At 35.6% G+C, this 27127-nt stretch overlaps 1 protein-coding gene and 1 pseudogene across 2 annotated transcripts in view; both read right to left on the reverse strand.

The window, feature by feature from the left end:
- The window catches only part of LOC149553732 (mitochondrial carrier protein MTM1-like), a 185657-nt gene that overhangs the window by 113307 nt on the left and 45223 nt on the right, over positions 1 to 27127 (reverse strand). For both annotated transcript variants that reach the window (XM_089789096.1, XM_089789095.1), the window contains exons 2-4: positions 1753 to 1824; positions 1601 to 1642; positions 1449 to 1508 (exon numbers count right to left, since the gene is read on the reverse strand). In XM_089789096.1, the coding sequence (XP_089645222.1) occupies positions 1449 to 1508; positions 1601 to 1642; positions 1753 to 1824 (174 nt within the window). The remainder of the gene's footprint in view (positions 1 to 1448; positions 1509 to 1600; positions 1643 to 1752; positions 1825 to 27127) is intronic.
- Positions 9926 to 10318, reverse strand: LOC149553737 (putative calcium-binding protein CML17; annotated as a pseudogene).

The raw sequence follows: 27127 nt of genomic DNA on the forward strand, positions 1-27127 counted from the left end.
GCATAGGAAATGTTTGCCTTCAATTTAAACCATTCAAGTATTTCATTTCTGCCCTTGCAAATTTCATAAAAAATTTGATTTTCTGTATTTCATTTTTGTGCTCTATAACTCTATACTATCAAAATGCCTTAAAATTTAGATAACAGCATGTTTTTCTCTCTTCATGTGTTTCTCTATATTTTAAGATCCAATTTTTTACCTGATCTGTTGGGAAGAACTTAATCATTTGGTTGGCCAATTTTTCCAAAACATTTTTGGCTGCTATAGTTGGAGCCAATATATAGAACAAGAAGAGAGTCAAAACAACATTTTACACTAGATGAATGATGAATTAGAAATTAGAAACTTATAAAATTTAAAATCACAATATAGATTTTGGAAATCCAAAATCAGAGATCTAAACTGTGATACACAATAAGCAGGGTGTCAAACACATAATTAGCGTGCAGAAGGAGGGTAGAGCAGTACCCTACATAATTTTAGTATGCAGAAATCTGAGGATTGGAGATAAAAAGGAAGTCGCAGTTATGGAAAGTGCCTGACGCTAGATGAAATACTTTCCGACTAGTGAAAAACTCATGACTATTATGCTGGGCGAGTATTTACCACTTTTAGTCGCTGAGTTTTTGTGAAAAAGTCGCAGATTTTTTTACAAGTTTTTCACAAATACTTAGTGGAGTCTCCTGAAAAACTTGAGCATGGCATAATAAAAGGCCACAAACGCAAAAACAATGTGAGTTCTAATTCATTTTTTGTGCTTTCTTTGAGTCCTGGGATGCAATGGGAGCTTGACTGAGGCCATCAACACAAAGAAGAGGAATGTGTTAACTCAGAATTGCCTCAATGACCTTATCTTTGTGCATCATAATCTTTAGTTGCGCACAAAGAAGGTAGAGAAAACACAAGCTGGTCCAATTGATTTGGATGATATAGATCTTTACAGTGATTTGACATCACAAGAGAGCCATTGTGTACAAAGGATAAGCTCTATGATTTGAAGAGGTGGGCCATGGAGGAGGGGGGTGAATTTGGTTTCACATTGGATGATGTTGAGGGTGACGAGGTTGAGCATGATGAGAAGTCATTGTCGATGCCAGCAGAAACTACATCCTAGATGTAGTCGAGAAACTACATGAGGATGCCATTTTGTACCCATTTTGTACTCTTTTATGTACTCATTTATTCACTCATTTGATGCATCTCCTCATTGAATTTTGCAAAATATGCATTTCTAATCAGATTTAAGCAATTTTTAAGTTGCCAAGTTTTTGCCGTGTTTTTTTCCGGGCCTTGGCGAGTTTTTGCTTTTGGCATGACTAGAAGGCTTCATGTACCAGGATGTGATCTCTTCTTGATACCATTATGTAGCTCATGGAAATTAAAAGGATCTGTGTTCATCATCCAAATATGCAGGCATCAGTAATAAAGGTAACAAGTTGGTTACTCACAGTTGGCACTGCCAATAACAGGCTAGCATTTGTACCTCTCCATAGCCGAAAGAATCCCTCCTGAACAAAACATAAAACAATATAAAATTCAATTTATAGGAGAGCTTCTAATAATTGGCTCAAATAACAAGCAAAGTCAATGATAAAAATACCTGTTGACTTATCTTACAAAAGGCATCAAATGGTCCTTTGTACTGAAAAATGACATCAACAATTGCAAATCAGAGATTCCATCAAAATGAAACCAAATTATACCATATAAAATACATCAGATTGTAATTAAAATTGTTACAGAAATCCTTACCATCTCTGACCTCACAAATTGCATACTGTGGTGAGGAAGGGCTGGTCCACCTGCCTGAGCTTGTAGTCTGGTCTGAAAAATATAGTAAAAACAAATATGACAAGAAATTTTTGATAACAAACATTAAGCATGAAAAAATTGATACGCTGCTAACTGAGAAGAGTGTTATTAACCGCCAATTTTGACAAATGTAAGAACAATGTACACAGTTAGCATGGCACACTTATTATTTTTTCATTTTTCCTAGTACCTTGGGTTAGATTATTCCAGAGGTGAGTGATAGTCTGTTCTTTACAGCTAGTTAGGAAAGTGCAGTATAGCTACAAAACATAAGAATGATATAAGAGAATGTAACATCAATGATCAATTAACTGTGACTACAAATAAAAACAAAATGATGATTATCAATTGCCAAAATATTAAAATAATGTACATAAAAATGAGTTGTCATCAAGGATGCCTTCTAACAACATATTTATTTAATTGACTGTCATGACCCCAGCAATAACACAGTAATCATCAAATAAATTCAAAAAAATTGTCTAAGACTTCACAATTATCTGAAAAGAACAAGTGATCACAGCATTTAGGCAAGAATACCAGAGGCAGCGATTAGTAACTAAGGCTCTCCTAGTCACAGCAATAAAGCAATCAAAGGTTCACATAATCACAGTGATTAATCAACTAATGGTTAATGCAAATGATATAAGGACAGTAGTCATTTAGTAATTAACTTTTCAAGGGAATAACTTTATATGTTAATCACATATATGATGGCTGACCCCAAAATGATTTAAATGCTGGCCAACCAAATTTGTAATATGGATCAAATTAGTATACTTCAGACTGATCCTCCTTGTCTTTTTGCCCTTTGTGAAGAAATTAAAGCAAGATATATTATAATTAAGGCCGACCCATCACCTCTTTTAACTGACGCCATTCCCCTATAAAGAGACAAATCTCTTGGGCCTTTTATAAGATATAAAAACAAACATAAGAGGAGGATATAAAAGGGCAATAAAAAGTGGATGAATCAAATCAATCAGCAGCATCTATAAGAGCAGATCGACCCCTAGCATACATACATATAAGCAATCAGATCTGCAAATTTTGTTTATTGCAGGTTTTAGAATTACTGTGCAATTGTGGTATGCATAAATGTGTCTATTATGTATTGTTTAATATGCAAGTTATAATATATATGCAATAATGTATTTGATGAATAATCATTAACAAATTGATATTGGCAATTATGTAGAATGACTTGTCAATTTTCTGCAACAAACCTTAAGGTTAGGAAAGGAATACAAGAAGGAAGAAACTGCTATGAGGTCCTCTTCTAAGCATTCCACCTCATGGTGATGACGGATAGTCCCATAAGGCCAACTGGTGCAAGAAGTGCCCTGCCATTGGGCTTAGGAGGGAAGGATGCTCCAAACATCCTATCGTGACTTCCCCAACAACCTCAACAATGGTTGATTATTGGAATGGATTCAATGGGATGTCAATCATAGACACTGAATAGGGTGGCACAAGTAGGGAGAACAGATACAAGTGTCCCCACTAGGCACACCAACTCATGAACGATGGATGGTAGAAGGCCACATGAAACAAGGGCAGTATATCCACTCTCGGGCCTAGGGTACAGAGTCAATCCCAGCACCTTATTGTGTTCTCTAATCTGGCCCATAATGGTTAAACCCAAATAACAAATTGTATATGTTGTAAGATTACAATGACTTTGAATATATGGTCTCTAACCCTGGTTGTAATAATTGATATTATGTACTCCATTTTTTCCTAACATGATTGCATGATCTCAACAATGTTCTATCTTGTTTCACTTTCTTTGGGTAAGTTACATCTCTAACTAGATTTGCACCAACATGAATGACAATGAGTCTCCAAAGGGTAGGCCAGAAATGTCAGATAGTGAGGAGCAACATGAAGGAACCTAGATGTTATTTAGAATAATAATGACAAAGGTGTCATTCATGTTACATGCTATTTGAATCCTACCACAATCTATGAATTCTTGAATTTTACACTTCAAATCATAACATTCGAAAGTATTTCCCTGTCTATTGAATATGTGATTCAAGGGTAAGAACTAAGGCATTAAAGGGGACATTATATTGGCACAATAAAATGCTAATGTTCCACAGTATTTTGAGGACGGGGACAAGGAGACAGCAGGGGATGCATTTCCAAGAGGTTTCAAAAAGGGCCAAACATAGGGGATGGCAGGAGATGGCAGTATACATTTTTTTAGAATATATATATGAATTTTTCAAAATATATTAAGATATGATAGATAAAGAGAGGAAAAGAGAGAAATATGCCAATAATTGATAACAAGACAATATACAAATAAATCACGGATTCACGAGTTAGAATAATAGTATAACAACATAAATGATAATAGCAGCAGTATAAATCAGTACAACAGCTTTATAAAATGTCGAAACCATTATCTATCAATATAAATATCCAAATCAAAATGTCCCAAACATCTATTCAGATTTTTATTTTTACTTTTATTTTTACTTTCTGTTTTTAAATATAATTTTAATTTAGTCGCTTTAAAGTGTGTGTGTGTGTGTGTGTGTGTGTGTGTGTGTGTGTGTAATGTCAACTTGAACTGTTTTCTATTCTAGTAATTAGATATTTAAAAGATATTGAATTAAATTTATAATTATAATCTATTTTTATTTAATATATAAGTATTTTCACATATTTTATCTAATACTAAAACTCAATATATTTATTATGATGAATATTAAAAATATAAGTTAAATATCAGACATAAAAGCAAGAAGATAACTTCATTGGAAAGGAGGATAAGGATAGAGAAAAGAAGAAAGAATGGAAGATGTGAAGCTTCAATTGAAGAGAAAAGAGGGATAAGAAAATAAAAAATTGGTTCATTGAATACGCAGAAATGATGAAGAATTATAATTCTTCCAAAAAGAGGTAGTTATGGAAGGTTGTGACTCTTTCAAAGGGAAGCTGTTTCAAAGAGTAGTAATTATGAAAGGTTATGACTCTTCCGGAGGGTGGTATTGTGAAAGATTGTGACCCTTGCAAAGGGGCAAATGTGGTAAGGGGTGTCACTCTCCCTCATATTGGAAGATATAAAAGGGAGAAGGTTTCACTTGAGGAGGTCAGACGAGGGAGATCAATTTGGGGAATATTTTATAATTGTCAAAGGCAACCATAGAAAGTGGTGACTCAATTATTATGAAAGGTGGTGACCCTTTCACCAATAATGTATAAAGAACAATTAATTTTCAAATGGAAGACGAATATGATAATTCAATCCAATGAGATGGTGATTAAGAAGATAAAAGGAAGTGAATATATTAAGAAAAGGAAGTGTAAATTTAAATAGAAAAGCAGCAAATATGGAAAGGGGGCAGCAGAAATACATATAGAACCAATTTTGCATGCAGCTATCTCAATCATATTGTATGCGATGATTACAATATATGAGAAGATTAAAAAGGTAATAATTAAGGGCTGCGATCCTTAATGGAAAGGTGCTTCTCTTGGGAAGAATGCATCATTATGAAAAAGCATCTCTTTCCAGTTAGAGATAGGGAAGGATTGTGTGATTGAAGGATAGTGTGAGGGGGAGAAAACATAAGAAAAACATAAAATCTCATAAGCAATACAGATTGAACCAATTGAATACAATCAGCACCCTTAAACACATGCAGCGGTATAGAACATCAGCATCAAAGGAATCAGAAATAAAATAAAAACAGAAGGAAATAAATGAAAAAATGCATCTTTAGATTCAGATATAAACCTTGTTCTAGCAGCCTGAATTTCCATATTTATCATTCATAACTCCAACCAGCCAGTCATTTCATTGCAGGAAAAGATATAATACATACAAGGAGGGAAAGTGGCTGAAGAACCAAAGATCCATTTGGGTTAAGCAGGAGGTCAAATGCAAATGTGCTTCCATGCCCTTGAACCCGAAAAGTTAAGTAGGAGGCAGTATGATGGTTGTACTTCCAAACCCTCTCAAAGGCCCCTTGCAATATCTTCCGTGGGTGCTCCATAATGGTGATGATGGCTTCATGAAACTCCAAAGGCATCTACTGAATATCTTGAAATTGTAACTTTATATATACATTATTTAATCTTATGACATAGTTGTTGGCTCAAAATTCAGAAACTAATTTGACAATACACATTTCCAAGCATCAACCAAACCCTAATTAGATAACATTAGGATCAACTGAATAAGGTTCCTGTAGGGGACATTATATTTTGGTGCAATAGTTGCTTAGCTCTATCACGTCCCCTTTTTCAAACTAAGATTAATAATATTATTAAAGTTGGACCCAATAATATATGACAAGGAATTTCACCCTTGATCCAATTTGATATGTTTCAAAGGGTTTTTGTCCAAGTTACCGGTCAGAAATTTCACCCTTGATCCAATTTGATATGTTTCAAAGGGTTTTTGTCCAAGTTACCGGTTGTTGAGTAACATGGATCGTTTTCTGCAAATACACTAACATTGCCAATGTGATTGATATTTTTCAAATGCAGATTTGGATCTCATATAACTATGAGAGGAGACATGTCTCTAAGATTTAATCATCATTTAATTAATATATTTAATAATAATAATTTGTATAATATATATATGTATATATATGTGTATGTGTGTGTGTGTGTATATATATATAAGTGTGTGTGTGTGTGTGTGTGTATTATATATAATATAATATATACTATAATATATAATATATATTATTATTACATGAATATGTATATATAGGAAATGATGATTTACAAATAACAACAGTGTATCTCAGATCGAATTAATCCGATTGAAGCTACAACTTTAACACTCCCTCTTAGCTAGGGAGGATTTATAGAACACATTATGCTCTCAAGAATATGGAGAGATATCTCAATATAATATTTTTGAAATGGCATATTTAAGGATATCAACATAAATCCATTAACTTAGATGTTATCTTTCAATATAATCCAAAGTATGATTCAACAAGAAATATCAATCATATAATATTCATCATACGTATATTCTTTTGGAATGTACATTGGCATCAAATCCTTGATGCCTATCAAGAGAATATGTTATATCCTAGAAGGATATGAGTTATTTGATTTCTAGCACTCCGGGACAACAATTTAAAATAGTATATCAAATAACAAGAAATCACAATGTCATGGTCTCTATCATGATCTCCAGCACTTCGGGACAACAACTTAATGAAGTCTGATCATGACACGTTTGTTATCATGACTTCTAGCATTCTAGGGCAACACCTTAATGAAGTTTGTCATGATAACAGGTCTACCATTTATAAGATCACCACCTTACAATGGCTACCTTTTGTATGATACGTTTGTTATCATGACTTTTGTCACGATAACAGGTCTACCATTTATAAGATTGTCACCATACAATGGTTACCTTCTGTTTATGTATGTTCATTATCATGACTTCCAGCACTCTAGGGCAACAACTTAATGAAGTTTGTCATGATAATAGGTCTACCATTTATAAAATCGTCACCTTACAATGGTTACCTTCTGTTTATAAATGTCAATGAAAAATCGTCACCTTTCATTACATATCAAATAGTAACCACCATGAACCAAGTCAGAGGGTGGTACAAAGGCTTTCGCCTAAATTCTCTCTCAAAGAGAAGAATGCATTACAAGGAATTTCACTTCAAACTTTAGAGAATATATCATTCACAAAGGATTTCACCTCAAAATTCTCCCTCTGAACAATGATCCTGGGAAGTCAGGTCTAGTAGTTACTCCTTTAGAGGCTCTCTTCCCCAAAGGATTATTGTCAGACTCACTCTGAAACTGATATCAATCTTCCGATTTTCTAGTGATAAGTCAATATTTCCTTATGATGCACTCAAGCGTAGGCCCATCAAAATCATATAGTTACACGCATGTATTTCTTGACTCCCTCTAAGTATTAATCTTCTAAGCTCCTGTGTTGCCTTCAAAGAAGTTTCATACTCCCTCTTAATGTAGAAGGATGCTCATAATCTCAATCATCAAAGATATTTGTTTCAAGAGCCTCACTTTACTCAGCCTGATCACAACTTCTTTTAAGCTACTGTCATAAGTTGCCTAATGAGTTAGTCTTCTTTTCCTGCAAGATTAACTTTAGATACAAAAGAAAAGATCAAGGAAAAATAACTCTTATAGTATGTGTAGAATTACAAATAAGAGAAAAAATACAATAAGCAAGTAAATATAATACTCAGGGATAATAAATACTTAATCTGCACATCAATGTTCTTGATACAAGTTGCTCTAATTAGGTCCATATGTATGAAATAAGATGATGTCTCTGTATAAACATTTGTCAACCAATAAGAATGAAACATTGGTTATTATTCCCCCCACAATGTAAAATTCCCACTCATTCCATCAACATTGTTGGGTGATAGTATCTATTTAGTGATACTTAGTTCTCATGAGAGATCATTTCTTTTTATGCAGTTCATATCTTGAGGAATGTAATGAAGTTTTGCTTCCATGAATGATCCTTGCAGTTTCCTTGTCGAATATTTCTCACCTTCCACTTTGATATGTAGTAAGGTTTGCCTTAGTTTTATGGAGGTCGTATATGTTTTACTCTTCCGAATATATGTTTCCTCTATTTGCTCCCTCTCTTTCAAGGTTGCCTCTAATGAAATGGCAAGCTCCCTCAAAATTTCAAACTCCCTCACATGCAATAACATTCTCAGTTGGTGACCAATCCTTATGACCTTGACGTGGTAAAATCATGTGTGATCATTTGCAATGCCCAATCTACACCTTATCCAATGTCATGGGCCCTTTATAGTTGACCGCCCATTTTCCAAACCTCTTACTCAGTAATGTAAGCCCTTCTTTGGTATTCGTACACTTACTTTACAAATCCTATTCACAATCTTCTTAAGCGTCCCAACTGCTTTAAGATAAGGAAACTAATGTGTTATTCTTGTTTTATAAACCCCATGTTTACCGTACTGGTAAAGAAATCAACGCATACAGACAATGGAACAGAATAGCAGAATTATATTCGCATACATTATGCTTCATAAGAGGAATAATAATAGAAGATGATTTACAATGATCCCAAACGAGATATAAATACTATCCGCCGAACCTTCTCGAAGGAGTCCATCAGCCACAAACATTATGTCCGCTACAAACTATTTACCCATCGGCTACAAAATACAGAAACACCGACGACAAGGACCCCAAGGACCCCATCGGCTACAAAAACACCGACGACAATCCAATCGGCTGACACCATCCCCCCCAAAAAGAAAAGTCGTCTCCTGACGACTAACAAAATATCTGAGACAAATTAACAAACAAAATACATTAACAGAGTGACTACAACAAGAAAAATCTGCTTCTGTCACATCACTTCCACATTCATCCCATTACATCTGTAGCCTTTGCTAACACAATACTGTCTCCTCAATGAAGCTGACCTTGATAGCCACCTGTGCTACTTTCTCTATTTTCAATTCCTCGGTACCCTGAGCCAAGTGTCGCTGCACTGCCTCCAACTGGATGATTAGCTCCTCCCGAGCTCTCTACGCATCCACCAAGACAGCCTCCCAGCCAACACCTGCTCCCAGTGCCTCTGGTACACAGACCCTCCATGCTTGCAGCAACTTCAAGTCTTCTCAACTGGTCACACTTCACGACTGATATCTGCAACCACTGGGGGTCCAGGGGCCGCCAAGACCAAATTCGCACTCCGAACCTCATACAAAAATGCATGGAACACACTATTTCTGTCCTTTTCTACCGATTCTACACTCTTTCTGGCAACCACTAATACTTCCTCTTCCCTGTGGCATCATTCGATACTCATTCCAAACTGCTTCAATCTGTCGTCGTTTTTTTTTAAGCCATCAAACTAAATTCAATTCATGTTACAGGGCATCTATACAACTCGAGATTCGAACCCAGAACCATTTTGAAAACCAAATGAGTAAGTAATATCACAGCCCCCTGCAAGATTCAAACCCATGACCTTTCCCTTCTCCCTAACCATATTTTACAGGCAGTGCAAGCTCAAATTTTACATGACCATATTTTACAGGTGGTGCAAGCTCAAATTTTACACTTCTCCACAACAAGAAAACTCCATGAATCATGTCTTCTTGGCAAAAGCACTCTTCATCATCTCTTTAAACTCTGTGCAGTTCACCATTCCATCGTCATCCTTATCAACCTGGCGGATCATATTTCGACAATCTCCAGTCGTTCGTCCTTCCTTCAACCCTAGCAAACACATAACAGACTGCAACTCTTTAGCAGTTATCAAACCGTCGTCATTTCCATCGAAAACAGCAAAAGCGCCTGCCAATTCTAGATCTTCCTCCAAATTAGCAACCCCTCCTCCAACCTTACTAATATCCTCATAAAATATCACAAACTCCTCACAATCCACATTGTTGTCGCCATTTGCATCTACCTATTTAATGGCGGACGAAACCTCCTTTTCTCGGATCTTTAGCCCGAGCTTCTGAAGCGACTCCGCCATTTCCTACTGGCCTCCGAAGGAAGAGAAGAAGCTACGGAAGACAATGTCCAACAGACAAAGGCAAGTCGCGGAAGGACAATTGCCCACGGGAAGACACCAACGCTGCGGAAAGAGAAAATAAAACCACCCACGGAAGAAATAAGATAACCCCGCGGAAACCTCCCGCAGACAGGTGCCCGAGGACAGCTGCCCGCAGAGCACCTCTCGCGGATAGGTGCCCGCGGCTAGATGCCCGTGGAGCACCTCCCGCAGACAGGTGCCCGCGGGGCACCTCCCGCGGACAGGTACCCAAGGCCAAATGCCTGCGGAGCACCTCCCGCAAACAGATGCCCACGGAGCACCTCCCACGGACTGTTTTTTTTTTTTTTTTGACAAAATTAAAATTAAAAAAAACACCACCTCAATTTTGCCTCCACGCGTCGCCATTCTGCAACGACGACGACAAGGGACTCATCTGATCATTCTGTGACGGTGACGGCGACGGCATCTTCCTGGCATGGTAGGGTCCGTTGACTGCGTGAGGTACCTCTTGCCCGTCCAACGTCCCCAGCTTTACCACTCAATTGTCGCCGACCTCCCAGATCTAATATGGTCCAACCCATCTTACCTTAAACCTTTCCTATTTGCTTTCATTCCGATCGTCGTACTTAAGTACCAACTGCCCCGGCTAAAACCTGTTGAGTTTGTCATGCCATGGCTTATGCCTGTTCTGTGTCACCTCCGTCGCCCACTGTGCCTGCGGTCGTCGCGCATCTAGCTTATTTCCTTGCCGTTGGTACCCTTCAAGTAATTTTATGGTACGATGCATTCTTTTCTTCCTGTGCGGTCCGTTCACCGTGTACCGAATGGTGGGATGAGCTTGAACTATCACAGTATCTCAATGGTAAAAGTGGGGAGATAATTCTTGAGTCCAAATCCTAACCTAAGCCAATTGTCCTAAAAAGTAGGACAAGCATCTGAGTTGTTTATCTGTCTAAATTTGTCAAGTGACATGAATTCGTAATTTTGACCCTAGATTTTGAATCTGTGCTTTGTCCTTCAGTTGAGTTTTCGTATTTGGTTTTGTGGGTCTATGGTGATTCTCAGTTATAATTAAATCAAATTAAAAGATAATTTGATGATTTAATTTAATGAAAACTTTATAAAGGAAATTCAGTATTTAGTTATATTTAATTAATTGAGAAATTAATTAAATAAAAGAATTAAATTTAAAGATTTAATTGAAGTTCTAATTTTGGTGTAATCATATTTATTTTATTTAATAATAATATATTTAGGAGTTTCATTTTAATAATAAACTCTAAATAATCTTATTAGTTAAATTAATAAATATTTGATTAAAACGTCTCATAAATTAATTTAAGAGAGAAAAAAATTGATTTAATAAAAATATTTTAATTAAATTGCAAAAAGGTTGCACATGATAATTAAAATATAATAAAGTAACTAAGGAAAAGGGGTTTCGCGTGATTGCACAATCGAAGCCCTAATTTGGGGAAAAACTCTTTATTAGGAAACTAGAGTTCATTTCTCCACACCGAGGTTTGGAGGAGCCAATTTCTGAGAAGAGGGTTTCCGAAAGAAAAAGAATATGCTTGCAAGCTCTGTGCATTCATGGTTTTAGCATTAGATCCAAGTAGAATCTTGTGGGTTTTCCATGGTAGTTCTTTCATCGAAAATATTTGTCTTCTCCGTGTCTGATTGAAATTGTTTCAGATTATATTTGGGTTGAAACTCTTGTGCGAGTTTCATTGTTCTTCGTTTTGAAATCATTTGTATATGAATTAAAAATTAGAAACCCTCATTTAGTAAATTTAGAGATTGGTATTTTGTTTCAGGTAGGGTTTGGAAAGAAATCAAACAAGTTTGAGATGTGAAATTTGATTAGTTATTTGTATTTTCCGTATCAGATCTTGTATGTAAATTGTTTTAAAAATATATATATTTAATAAATTAGTTTCCTTGAAATTATCCACGTAAATATGGAGTTCAACAAATATTTACGGGGGGAGCAAATTTGTTTTATGTTTTTAATAAAACATATTATAAAAGAAAAAAAATATATAAAAAATGGGATTAGCATTTTGTATAGGGGGGGAACTATGTGATTATTAAAAAGAAATGTTTAAATGTAATTGGGTGGGCGGGACCCACCACACCCCTCCTCCCTTCTTCCTTCTTGCTCCAGCTACAGCAGCTCCGGCTACATACAATAGTCGTGGTGTTGCAAGCAGTGGCTCACATTGCTCTAGAAGCGTCAAGCGTTGCCTTGCAACTCTCACACTACTACGTACAACCATCCGAGTGGCTATAAACCTATTTAAATATAGTTTTTATTTTTATTTTTTTATATGTTATTTATTAAATAAGATTTTGTTTATTAATATTAATAAATTTATAACAATTATTATTAATTAATTTAGATTAATATTTATCATTATTATTCATTTGTTAATAATTTTCATTATAATTAATGATAATTATTATTAATAGATTAATATTATTTATTAATAATTTGATTATCATGATAATTTAATAATTTTTATTAAAAGATTGATTATAAGGTTGTCCATAAAATTCAGAATATTTAATGATATTTTGATTAAAGTATTTGAATGGACATTGGTGTTATTGAACTGATAGGTTCATTGTTCTTATATTAAAATGGGGTTTTATTTTTTAAACGACTTTTAACGAATTATGGAATCTTTTGAGGTTCTTGTGGACTCGGATATTTTGTCGGACATAACACTATGAAAAGAATGAAAACTAAAACCCTAATTATATATCGAATCTTGTGTCTTGAAAATGAAAATGAAAACTTTAAAACCTATAAGTGAAAATTGAACTTTTCTGTTTTCAAAACCTAATGAATTATTGAAGTTACTTTTGTATGTACTATATGTGATGTGTGGTTTACTAATGTTGGGTACGAGTTGACTTAGTACTTTGACCAAATCAGGATGTTTACCAGAGCCTTGGGGGTTTTGGTCTGTGATGATGTTTATGTACACAATCTTTTATACTCAACGATGGTGATGTGTCACATATTTCCTATGATGAATTTTCAGATATATGTGGTGCTTTCCAGATTTTTATGTAAAACTAAGGTGAATGGTGTGACTTTTCTGGTGTAACATTTGAGTCTTCGATCAGTTATCTTATGATGATTTCCAGTTGCTTATATAAGACTAAGGTGATTATTGTGTTTGATCGTTTGGTGCTTTCCAGTTGATTGTATAGGACTGAGGTGATATTGAGATTGGTCTATGGTGCTTTCCAGTTGCTTGTAAAGGACTAAGGTGACAACTGTAATTTATGAGTTATACTTTTTATGAGCCTAGGGTAGGTAATCTATGTGTACGTTGGCAAGTGGCTTGCAATGGAGGCCAGAGCCCAAAGTGGCTGGCTGGGTAACCCATTGTAAGTTGTTTTAATAAGTGATAACATTTCATCAAATGGGTTTAAAATGAATTAAAAAGAGGCAGTGTTTGTTCCTCGCTCATGCCTTGAGTGCTAGTACAGGCTCGAATGGAAGTAGAGAGGATGTTTGGTTGCGACTTGCTTCATTAGTATGTCTTGTTTGTACAAGAGGATATTAGTGCCGCATAGAGACACTAGGGGGCCGAAGTCCAGAGAGGCTACCAAGTTAACCTTAGAGTTGGCTCATGCGCATGACACTTGCCCACTTGCATAGTAGATTACCTACGTGTCTTTGTTGCCTCTTGGATTAGATCATACTTGTGTCTTGGTACCCTTTGAGTTAGTTTGCTTTTAGATGTTTCCTTGACCTAGATGTTTATTATGACTTGTGGTCTATTACCTATATGGGACTTGAGATTATCTCCTCAGCATGGTGGTAGTGGGATATTTAAGTTCCACGAGGTCAGGTGGTAGTGCATTTTTCTTATACCATTGAGATCCGACCGTTGGATGTCGTTGCTGAATGTACCTGTGCAGCTGTACCTTTCTTTTTGATCTTGTATTTTTGTTGGATGATTATATTCTATTGTACCATATTTGTGTTTATCAGAGATCTTATGAGATGATGTATATTCCTTGAGCTTTTCATACCTTGTGACTTGTACAGTGGATGATTATGCATTGTGATTATTGCCAAATGGCATCCTGTAATTGTATATTATTTTAATGGATTTACACTTATGATTATTCTTTGATGTCGATTTGTTATGTATCGGATTTAGTATTTAATTAAACTTTTACATGTGATTCAAAATCATGGAAACCTTAAGAGATGTAATTTGTTTATGATGGTTGTATGTATGTGAGTTATTGCTTCCACTATTATATTTGTTGTTGTTTATTATCTTTAAAAAAGCTACTTATGAAACTTTAGATTAATTTCTTTTGGGTTCCTTGGTGGGGTGTTACACAAGACCTGTAAATGTGGGACGGTATTCTCTTTTCCCTCTGGAATCAGGGTCTCCTTTCTTATTCTATACACCAATAGATGAATTTGTCCGGTGCAGCTATGACTGATTCCACATGGAATTGTATTCCTTATCCTGAGGAGGGACTTGTCTTGTGATTAAGGTAAGTCGATATTGTGTGCAGATTTGTGCTTTCAATTGCATGTTGTCATGTATTCTTTGGGCCTTCCAAATGCATATTGCTTTTGTTCAGACATTGATTTCAATTTATCCATCTATCATCATTAGATAACCCGTGGTCCAGCCATATCAGACCCATCAACCATGTTTTAATAGAGTGTTACATGAGGATTGGTAGCAAAGATGAATATTCGTATGTCAGAAATATCAGACTCAGGGGCCACACAATGTAGTAATATCATGACATATGAGACATCACCTATTCTAATCCAAATACAAATGGAAATTTCACTACTTCATTCCATAGCAATAATACTGCCCAATATGCATCGCTTATGATAATCATCGGGAATGCATATTCGGGTATATTGTTGACTATATTTTGAAAGCCCTCAAATGTCTCCCTTTAGCACGCTATAGACATTTGATGATATAAACTCCTATATACATTGTTAGAATCTCTTAAGATTTAGTACTGCTCAGGTGGCATCATCTAATATCAATCAAACTTTCAACCAAAGCCATGTTGAGCATGATACTGAAACAATGTAGGAATGTGCTGATCGTAATTGATCACCACATTATTGTTGACCTGTGATGGAGGGCATTTGTCGCAAGGTATCAGAAAACTTCTCTTTCAAAGAAGTGTAAGCAGTTGAAAACAAATTTCAACTAGGTGGATTCCAATTTATCCTTCGATCCACATTATCTTCGATGCCCTCCCTCTGGAACTTCTCTTTCTATCAGTCAATCAAAATAATGACTAATGATAAGGCTCCAAACTTCAATACTACACTTTTCGTGTCGATCTTTCTAATATCAATGTCTCGAAATGGGATTTCATGCATTGAGAATATTGTAAGACTCTCCCAAGATACATGAGTGAGTATGCAGTTGGGAAATTCTCCAAGCTTGTTGTATTTTAATTATTCTCAGTAAAATTTGGCCAATAGTGGCATGTTGTGATGGTTAAGTTGTTGCATTGTTATCCTTGCCATCAAGGTTCAAATCTCATGGGGATGAGGTCCCCCGTTTGTGGCCTCACTGGTTCATAGCTCCAGGTCAAAGCGTTTACCCCTCTTTAAAAAAAAAAAAATTATTCTCAGTAAACAAGTTGGTTTATGATTGCCTTATTTGTACCCGTCGTCTCTCTATTTCAATGTCTTTATTCTTCTCTACTGCAAAGAACATATGTGACCAATGTCTTGAGTTTCTGGTTTGCATTTGCAGCCTTTGCTTTGATACCATGTTGAGTAACATGGATTGCTTTCTGCAAATGTACTAACATTGCCAATGTGATTGATATTTTTCAAATGCAGATTTGGATCTCACATAAATATGAAAGGAGACATGTCTCTAAGGTTTGATCATCATTTAATTAATATATTTAATAATAATAATTTGTATAATATATATATGTATTATATATAATATAATATAATATAATATATATATATATATATTATATACTACAATATATATAATAATATATATTATTATTACATGAATATGTATATGTAGGAAATGATGATTTACCAATAACAACAATGTATCTCAAATCGAATTAATCCGACTAGAGCTACAACTTTAACACTGGTTTGGGTTCAAGGACAAAAGTGGGTAAGCAAATCAGGTACATGGATGTGTTAAAAAAAATTAGGGGTTTGGGTATATTTGGATACGCGAGTGTATATGTGTACAAAAAAATGAGGAACATACAACATTGTAAAACTAAATCATTTCATAGTATGATACATAAGCATTAATTAATGATCAATGCCGCATGCCAAAGATAAATATTGAATGCCAATTAAAAGTTGAAAAGTACTCAAATATCAATGACATCATATATGCCTATGTTCACCATTCCTATGAAAATCATTACAAATTCTGAATTACCAAATATAGTTCATGAACCATGACTTAATCAATCATCAAAAGAATTGTCAGAAAATTCATCCTCTATTGGATTTTTTGTGGCTGCAAGTTCAAGATCATCATCATCATTTGAACCCAAAGCAATTCCACTTGCACTAGAAACACCATGTGATATATCATCATCACATCATATCATCCACAGTGGCTCTAGCAATATCCTAAATGGTTGCATCCAAGTCAGCAAACTCAAGTGCTACATCCCAAAGCTTTACAGCCCCCTACTTGTATTGGAGATCCTTAAATAATAGAAGATGCAAATTGGAATGAATATACACCAAGTCTTCAACTCTGTTTGCAGCCAAATGGTTAAACTTCACTGAATGGATAAAGGAACGTACTCCAATTTTGTTCAATTGTAAAAGAGCTTGCAACTAGGAGAGAAAACCAACAAAATAAAAAATAAAAAATGTAAGACAAAATCAAGAATGTTAAGGGTTGAATTCTACAATATGAGTAGTGAAAAAAAAGTAACTTGTGAGACGATCTTGATTGCAAGAGGTTAGAGGTACATATAATCTTGAATATGGACATACCACTATGTAGTAGCATCCATTTTGGATTGCTCTTTGACAACACAAGGGGTCTAATTTTCTCCTATGACAAACAATCCAAATTTTTCCTATCACTTGACTCCACTTCTAGATCTTTGAAGAGTCTACTACTTGCCTGCTTGCACCCATTAGCAACTTCAAAATCCCTATATGGCGATACTCTCCTTGGATATAGAGCCTATGCAAGGAGGTGGAACGATTGCTTCCACCCTTTTGTAAAAGGTTTCTTCAAGATCATTCTCTCTTTTGCATTGCCGATTTATTTTCTCCAACATCATGTCCATGTTATCATAGAATCCACCATGTATGGTGCATCTATATCAACACATGATAGGTTCAGTGAATTCCAATACAAATTCCACATGGACCCACCAATTATCATCCAAAATCGATGCCTTGACCTTTGGGCCCCCTCTGAAATTGACCATGTCCATATCCATAATTGGTTATGAATAACCATTTGACCCGATGCATCTTGCACCTTCAAAAGTCATAACAATCTTATAAGATGCAAACCACATCTCAGTTCCCGAAAAACATGTCAATAGTACATTAATACCACAAAAAAAAAAAAAAATTATTCATTCATGTAAAAAATGGAAAATAATAAATGAAACCAAATAAACTAAATTCCCCTTTAACAATTCCAATCTTGAGAAAGCTCTAAAAATTGCTTGTGGACATATAGTGGTTCATCACAAACATTCTTCTCAACCTCTTGGTATATTTCTTTCATGCACTCCATTAGAATGCCAATCGCTTGCATCACCAAATTAATGGAGTGTATAATGCACAATGTCCAAAAATGTGCTCATATCTTACCTCAACCAAAGAACCTGCAGCCCTATAGACTTTTGCATTATGCTTAATCACTTGGACCGCGATTTCATTACCCACCATCTCTATGACGTCAATGAGAACCTTGGAAATGAACTTTTAATCTTTGACTTCCCCTTCACAATCAAATGCCCTTAAAAATATTGCCCCCATGGGGAACAATATAATACCATTTATCAATGGACGGTCTTTGCAATCTTTCCATCCACTGGAAATAATAGATATGCCTATTTCAATCCAAGAATCTCTAATTGATTTCAATTCGTCACCAACAGATTTCCTCTCATTTTGCATTAAGGTGGTATGCACCTTTTCATATTGAGATGTTCTTGGCATTGTTATTGTAGATGTTAAAACCTTCAAACTGACTACTTGGTAGTATAAGTTACTTGTTGGCAATATTGGTTGGATAAATGTTGGTTGTTAGTGAAATACCAGAAGTTTCACTTAAATACAGAACCGGTTTAGTACATATAGTTTTGGTGCTTAATGAGAAGTGCACTTGGTTCTACTCATTGGTTGTTAGTGAAATACCAGAAGTTTCACTTAAATACAGAACCGGTTTAGTACATGTAGTTTTGGTGCTTAATGAGAAGTGCACTTGGTTCTACTCATGAATTACATGTTTTGGTACATTTGTATGCTTTCAATGATTGGAGATGTATGGTGGTTTTTGTCACAGTCTATTTACTACTACACTTACTGTGTACTTCCAGGTATTCTTGATATCTAGCATTTCTTGCAATTCATCAGAAGTTTTGTATATTCAATTTGGGCAAGTTTCATCGGTTCCTATTTGATGGTCAATTCAGATGTTTTGTTGATAAAGACATGGTCTTGGTTGTAGTGTTCCAATGGTATGTATATAATATGAAGTGTATGTATCTCAAGTGTGACCTATATTTATGTCCTATGGTAATGTACTGTAAAATCTCTTAAGTATGACTTAGATTTAGGATCAATGGTAGTGCATTAAATACAATTGTAATATCCTTTTGAACTAGGGCCGACACACTTTGTTCGTGTGGCGCACATACGTATGAGTCGATACTTGTCTAAATAAAAGAAACCTTTTGTATTTGAGGTATCAAAGTAATAGAATTGTATGGCATGTGAATGAGAAGGTGATACAATGTGAGTTTATGAGTGAGACCTGATGTTGATGTATGTGAGCAGAAGTTTGTGAGATCAAGAAAAGCTTTGCATATAGTGTTGAAATGGATCAAATAGTGGTATACAGTTGAGAAGTTTAGCATTAGTAGTATAACTATTTCATGCATATTCAGATGCAATCTTATCAGTTTATGTTTTTTTCCATAAAACATTTATGTTATATATATATATATATATATATATATATCAATTGTATAAGGGTAGTTTGCCCAACCGGCAGTAAGCCAAACAACAATGAACAGACCAGCAATGAGCCATTTGCAAAAATCACCTTACCTGGTGTTCATTTTATGAGAATTTTCTCTATGGTTTTTCCCATTTCGGGTTTCCAAGTAAATTTTGGTGTCCTTTGAGTTGCAAGTTATGTGCTTTCATGTTTACATTCATTATAAATAACAACAGAACAAAAGTCGATATAGATATTTTTGTCTTAATCATTTGTATGGTTTGTGAGTTTACCAACACAATACAAGTTTAAGAAAGAGTTTTGAATAACAAATTCACACACCCCCTTCTCAGTTATTCGGTTTGTTCAACAATTGGTATCAAAGCTTGGTCACTTATAGATAAAGCTTAAACACTTGAGTGTAATGTCCCCATTTTTTGAGAGCTCTTGCAATGGATTGAGTCAGTTCATTATAGCGACCCTCATGAACTAACAGGGTGATTTGGGGGTCTCAGTTTTTGACTTACTATTTTTAGCAAGTCAAAATCAGGCAATTGCCATATTTGGTAGTGCGGATGGTAGCATTGGAAGCTGGTCGTAACCTGCATCAGATGGGAATATTTATTGCATGGGTTCGTATTTATTAATTATTTATTAAAATTTCATTATTATAATAGCAATTTATTATAATAATGTTATAAAAACAATGTTGTGTTGGTGAAGCTTCTTAAGTGAAGTTGTACTTGGGAAAATTTGTGCCTATGGAGGTTATAAATATGAGCCCATTAGATGAGAAAGGCATCCAATTATCTGATTATCTTATTTGCTTTGTTGTCTTGGTGATATTTTTGAGGTTCTGCTTTAATATCCTTGCTGAGGTATAAGGGTCTGAATACTGAATAATGTCTTTGCAAGTTTGTTGCTTAAGCATAGCAAAATTGCCATTGCTTCTCTTATGTATTTACTGTGTTTGAGAAATGATAAATACTGAAGAAGTTAGACTAAGATTTGAAGAGATTTCATTGCTACAATTGAATTATACTACTTGGCGATTTAATTTGGGAAATGATTGTGCATAATAGGGTTGTCCTCTAGTTTCTTGTAGTAGTGATTGGTCTTGTGTTTTCATATTTAGGTCCTACGTTTAAATATGTGAAGCCTGCAATTGGAATTATAGGCCTGCATTTGGTAGTTGGATGTCATTCCCAGAAGGATTTGCGATCATTATTCTTGGGTCTGCGTGGATAAATTCAGCCCTACGTCCCAATTTGCATCACTTGCAATCATCATTGGTTATCTACGACCAACATTTGGAGGCCAACATTTGTAAATTCCCACCTGCGATCCTTGCCTGAGGGTGGTGGTTAAATTTCCAAGCCGCTTTTGACTAATTACAAGCTACATGGGAGAATCTCAAGTTCAATGTTTCTAGTTTAGGAGTATATATTATTTGTCAACTGTGGATGTCATTATTCAGGGCATTGCTGAAGCCTCAAGCAATCATTGTACAGGTTCCAAAATTATTGTCTATAAATTGTATTTCAAATAATATTTGGAAATTTCATCTAATATAAGCTAGATGAAGATTGCATGGCTAATTATCTAGTTAATTTGAAATTCAGTGTTTCTTTGGTGCATCACATATATATTTCCAAAAATAACTGTCATAGCAAGAAGTTTGTCTTTATGCAATTTATTTATATATTCAAAATACAAGCAAAAAGAACAAAAGGGTCATATATAAGACACGAATTTGCAGAAACAAAATAAGACTCTATACTTGTTGCCAATTGAATAGATTGGGCCAGGTCAGGGTTATTATAGTGGTATCAAAACGATTTCCTTCCATCCTGTGGAGTAGGAAATCTATTATTAATTTAGATAGTGACCAGCACTTTTGCACTTTCTAGCTATGGACAGACACAAGAGGCTTAGTATTTTTGTGATCCGACGGAGTAGTGTGGAAAATAGAAAAAAAACGAATGCTTTGCAAGAGTATGGAAAAACTTAAGCTTCCTCAACAAAGGTTGGCAGCGAGGTTGTTGGATCCAGTGGCAGTTGATAGAGCAGAGAGGTATATGGTTTCCGCATTTAGTAGACCAGCACCAAGTTTCTAGGGAAGGAGGCTTGAGTTTTCCCCGACAAGTGTTTATGATGCAGATGTGCCTATGTTTAGTATAACACCCACTAGTCCTATCCGTAGTGTTGCTAATGGACTCATTTCATAGGGGCATGCAGTTGTGGCAGTGGTAGTGGCAGTGGAAGATAGCAGCACTGAGATTCAGCGGATTGAGGATTCTAGAGTTGTTGCGGATAGTGTAAAAGGCTATTGAGGCAATTGTTACCATTGTTCATTCAAACTATCTTGAGGAGGGGATTGTTCTTGGGAATTGTGCAAAGAATGTCAGTATTGATGTCTATAATAGTTGTTACAATTGATTCAATGCAGGAGGCAGTGGTTTCCTTAAGTGGGACTGATGCATGTATGGGGTTACCCAATTGTGATATGGATGACCAGGGTGTTACAATGAAATCAGTAGATGTTGGTTCTTGCTCTTGCATTATTGATTCACAGCTTGACATTGAGACATGTGTTGAGTCAGGTGATAGAAGTTGAGCATTTGTTAGGTGATGTAGATATCGATAGTATGGACACCTCTGATGATCCATTTGAGGATGCTATGAGCTGCGATGGGTCTGGTGTTCCTTGCCAGCTATTTGGTGATGACTCTAAGGAGGTTTTGGATGGACTCCAAATTGATATTTGCAGAGACTTACCATAGAGGGGGAAGCAGAGTCGTGAGGAGTTAGATATATTGAGGGCTTCCACTTCTTTGGATGTAGAGTTGGTTGAGGTACCGAGGTTGTACCTCAATTCTTGATGTGCGCAAGGACAGGAGCGCACATGATATTATCATTCTTGTGAGGAGCAGCACTGATTCAGTTTTCTATCATAGTGCAATGGCGAGACAAAGAGCTTACATAGGAGTCAGGGTTACAGAGGCATCGTGTGACTAATCAACTAAAGGTGGGTGATAGTGATGTCTCTTCAGCTCTTGAGCATTATGATGTTATTCATCAAATGTTGGCCACATCTAGTTTGGGTGCTCCTATGTAAAATGAGTGAGGTGATAGTAGTCTTTCCCTAGCAGAGGTTAATGCGCTTTGAGAGGTTGTTAGGATCTTGAAGCATAATTATTCAAAGTTAGTTGCTAACAAGGATTACCTTCTGGAATGGGGTAGCACCTACTAAGAGACATTGTTAGGGAAAGAGGAGGTGGTTGAGCTTACCCATAAGCTTGAGGTGACTGTGACCTCTCTTCAATGTACTATATTGGCTCCCCAGAAGTTATAGTCACATTTGGAGGAGGTTACAATAGAGTTGGAGCGATTACAGTCGGTTCTAGTCTCAGACCTAGTTCAGTGGCATATTGTGGTGGTTGGTGGTGAGTTTGCTTCCACAATTGGGAAAGGGGGATGTGATGATGTGGCAGTCACATCCATCCAGGATATGGGTGCAGTAGGTGCACAGGAGGTGAGAGCATCAGTGGAGACGAGCTCTCATTGTGATTTGCTTCTTTTTGCTGGAAGTGAATCTATTTCTTCATTCCATACAACTGGTAGCAATGGACAGCTGGCAGTGCCACGTTTTCAGAGGGATCAGTTGTGGGTCACAGGGGAGCAAGTTGATGCTTCCATATATAATTTCTACTAAACCGAGTTGTTCATGGAGTATTTGCTTAAGTGTTTAGATTTGCGAGAGGATTTGTGTAGAGTATCTAAGGGTACTATTATTTGGGGCTCTCGTGTTGTATGGAGATTGGTGGGGATAATTGTAGAGACTTTGGCTATAATGCTTCCCAATAGGGATTTTGTGGTCAATTTTGTTGAGAGGGTTGCGCAAGATCCTGGTCGACCAGTAATTGTGCAGAGTCAGAGATTGGAGCCATCTCCTAATTCCTGGCATGGTACTCATGAGCCATTGACAGAGATTGGGGCTTTCTACCAACATTACACAACGGGATGTGCTCATCATTTTGCTTTTGACCCATAGGTAAAGGATTTGGTTTTACTTTGATGTGGGTTGGCTCTACTTTCATACCATCCATTATGGGGTGGGTTAGCATCATCTTTTGCAGATGGGATCAGTGGTTGCAAGTTAGAATACTTTCAGTATCAACACACCCAGGATAGTTCAATAGAGGTTGGAGTTAGTGGTGGTGTTTCATGTACCTATGGTCGTTACCATCTTCTCAGTGAAATTGGGTGTGAGTTTAAGATCAATGGGGACTCAAGTGTTGACATAATTGGTATTTCAGTTGGGTTGAGTTATGATGGGTTGTTGCCTCCATCAACGCCTATAGTCAATTTTCAGATAGTTTTTTCAATACTTTTTTTATTTGGGTGTTGGTGCTACAGGAGTCAGTTGTGTGCGTCAGAGATATTGGACACTTTCACCCTTGGGATTGCTCGGGGACAAGCAATCTTAGGGAGGGAGGATTGTAATGTCTCCATTTTTCATGAGCTCCTAGAATGGATTGAGTCAATTCATTATGGCAACCCTCGTGAACTAACAAGGTGATTTTGGGGGACCGACTTGTGCACTTGCTATTTGTAGTAAGTGAAATTCAAGCATTTGCCATATTTGGCAATGTGGATGGTGGTGCTAACAGTTGTTTGTCACCTACATCAGATGGGGCTATTTATTGCACAAGTTCATATTTATTAAAGTTCCATTATTATAATAGCACTTAATTATAATAATGTTATAAAATGATGTTGTGTTGGTGAAGCTTCTTAAGTGAAGTTGCATTTGGGAAACTTTGTGCCTATAGGGGTTATAAATGTGAGCCCATTTGATGAGAAAGGCATCCAATTATCCAATTGTCTTATTTGCTTTGTTGTCTTGGTGACATTTCTGAGGTTCTACTTTAATACCCTTGCTGGGGATTAAGGGTTTGATTTCTGAATAGTGTCTTTGCAAGTTTCTTGCTGAAGTATAGCAAAATTGCCATTGCTTCTCTTCTGTATTTACTATATCTAAGAAGTGATAAATGTTGAAGAAGTTAGACAGGATTTGAAGAGATTTTGCTGCTGAAATTGAATTATACTACCTACAATTTAGTTTGGGAAATGATTGTGCATAATTGGGTTGTCGTCTACTTTCTTGCAGAAGCGATTGGTCATCATTCACATTTCCAGACATTCAAGAAGGGTCTGTGATTTATCATTTAGGGTCTACATGCATCCTAAGGGTCTTGTGTTTCCATATTTAGGGCCTGCATTTATATCTGTAAAGCCTACAATTGTAATTACAGGCTTGCATTTGGTAGTTGGAGGTCTTAATACACAGCTGCAATCATCCCAGAAGGATCTGCGATCATTATTCCTGGGTCTGTGTGCATTAATTCAGCCATATGTCCCAATTTGCATCACTTGTGATCATCATTGGTCATCTGTGACCAACATTTGTTGGCTAGCGTTTATAGATTCCCACCTGCGATTCTTTCTTGAGGGTGGTTGTTAATTTGCCATGCCGCTTTTGACTGATTACAGGCTAGGTGGGAGAATCTCAGGTTCAATGTTTCCAGTTTGGGAGTATATATTAATTGTCACCTATGTGTCATTGCTCATGACGTTGTTAAAGCCTCAACCGATCATTGTATAGGTTCCAGAACTATCGTCTATCAATTGTATTTCAAATAGTATTCGGACATTTCATCTAATATAAGCTAGATGAAGATTACTTGGCAAGTTATCTAGTTAATTTAAAATTCAGTGTTTCTTTGGTGCATCACATATATATTTCCGAAAATAACTATCCTAGCAAGAAATTTGTGTTTCATGCAATTTATTTATATATTCAATATACAAGCAAAAAGAACGGAAGGGGCGTATATATATATATATATATATATATATATATATATATATATATATATTCAAAACAAAGACAAGAATTAGCAAAAACAAAATAAGATTCCATACCTATTGCAAGTTGGATAGATTGGGCCAGGTCGAGGTTATTACATTGAGGGAGATCTATGATGTTTAAACAGGTGGAAGAAGAATACTACTCAGATGAGGATTGGCAGATCATCATGAGTGATATTGATAATACCGAATCGGAAAATAAGGAGTTGAAGGAAAACCTGAAGGAAGCAAATGCTTATATTACTAAGTGAAGAGATCAGATCCAGAAATTCAAAGCAAGACATAAGGAAGTCCATCAGGAGTTAAAGTAATCAAAGGAAAAGGTGGCAGATCTGGAAAAGAATTTGAGCAAAAGAAAATATACTGAGGAATTTATCATAGATAAATTAAAACTCAAAATGGAAGGCTTCAAAAAGATAGAAGATCTAAACAATGTTATCAATCAAAAAATAGATGAATGAAAGACAACAATAGATAATCTCAAAAGACAATTACAATACGGAAGAAGAAAGTTGATGGTAAAAAGAGTTTTGTGGTATCAAATCCTGGTACTAGCCCCTTCGATAACTGAGCCATGCTTTGGCTCGGGGGAGTATTAAAATGCTCTATCAATCACTTCCCCTACTTCGAAGTGATTCCAGTTGCAACTAGCTTGTCTTTGGTATGTTGGATGAAAAAACAATAATTACAAATGTATCATTTGGCACTATTGCAAAAAGGATAACTCAACGTTTTCCAAAGAAAGCTTGAGGAGAGAAATTTATGAGTGATAATGGAATCTCAACTAGCAGTTCGGAGTGTTTATGTGTCTATGTCAAGAATGCTAAAGAAGGTAGAGCTAAAAGAATTCTATCATAGTAGAATCAGGAAACTGGAGATTGGTTTGTTAGTAGAAGAATTGCAGAAGCTACAAAATCTTGGTCTAGATATATGAGGACAATTTCCCTAGTCAACAACAAGTTCATTTTGTTCTTGCTAAGTTGGTTTTAGGATGGAAACGTAGTTTTGGACAAGCCGTGTCTAGTGACAAAGAAAGTAATTGAAGACATTACGAGATTATGCAGCATTGGAGATTTACTTGGAAAGAAGTTGAGCAGTTATAAGGAGGTAGAAGAGCTAATTGGAATTGGCCATGACCAATGCACACTCCTAATCAATACCCTTCAAAATCTGGCGGTAAGGTATGTTGCCTATGATATCTCTTACAAAATTTAATTTCGAAATTGTAATGTCCCATTCTTGAATAAAGATTCAGTAATAAGTAAATTAAAAAGATTAAAAAGTAATAATAATTCAATATTATTATATAATAGTAATATTAAATTATAAATAAATAAATAAATAAAATATTAAATTCTAAAATAAATAATAAATAAAACAATAAAAATATAATACAATGTGATTATAATCTAAAAAATAATAATAATAAATATATTAAAATAAGAAAATGAATATAAATTGCTTAAAATATAAGTTATAAAGTAATGATAAAGTTAATACATCCTAACATTAATGTGAAGAAGCTCAATAAAAGTAATAGACTATAGAATTGGTGAAGGAAGAAGTCAATAAGGATGAAAACACCACATATAACAGCCAAATCATATAGCTATGATTATTGTTGTCCTGATTTTTGTCA

The sequence above is a fragment of the Cupressus sempervirens genome, chromosome 6 (genome assembly GCF_028749045.1).
Source record: "Cupressus sempervirens isolate cs-2001-9-10 chromosome 6, ASM2874904v1, whole genome shotgun sequence".
Classification (NCBI taxonomy): Eukaryota; Viridiplantae; Streptophyta; class Pinopsida; order Cupressales; family Cupressaceae; genus Cupressus; species Cupressus sempervirens.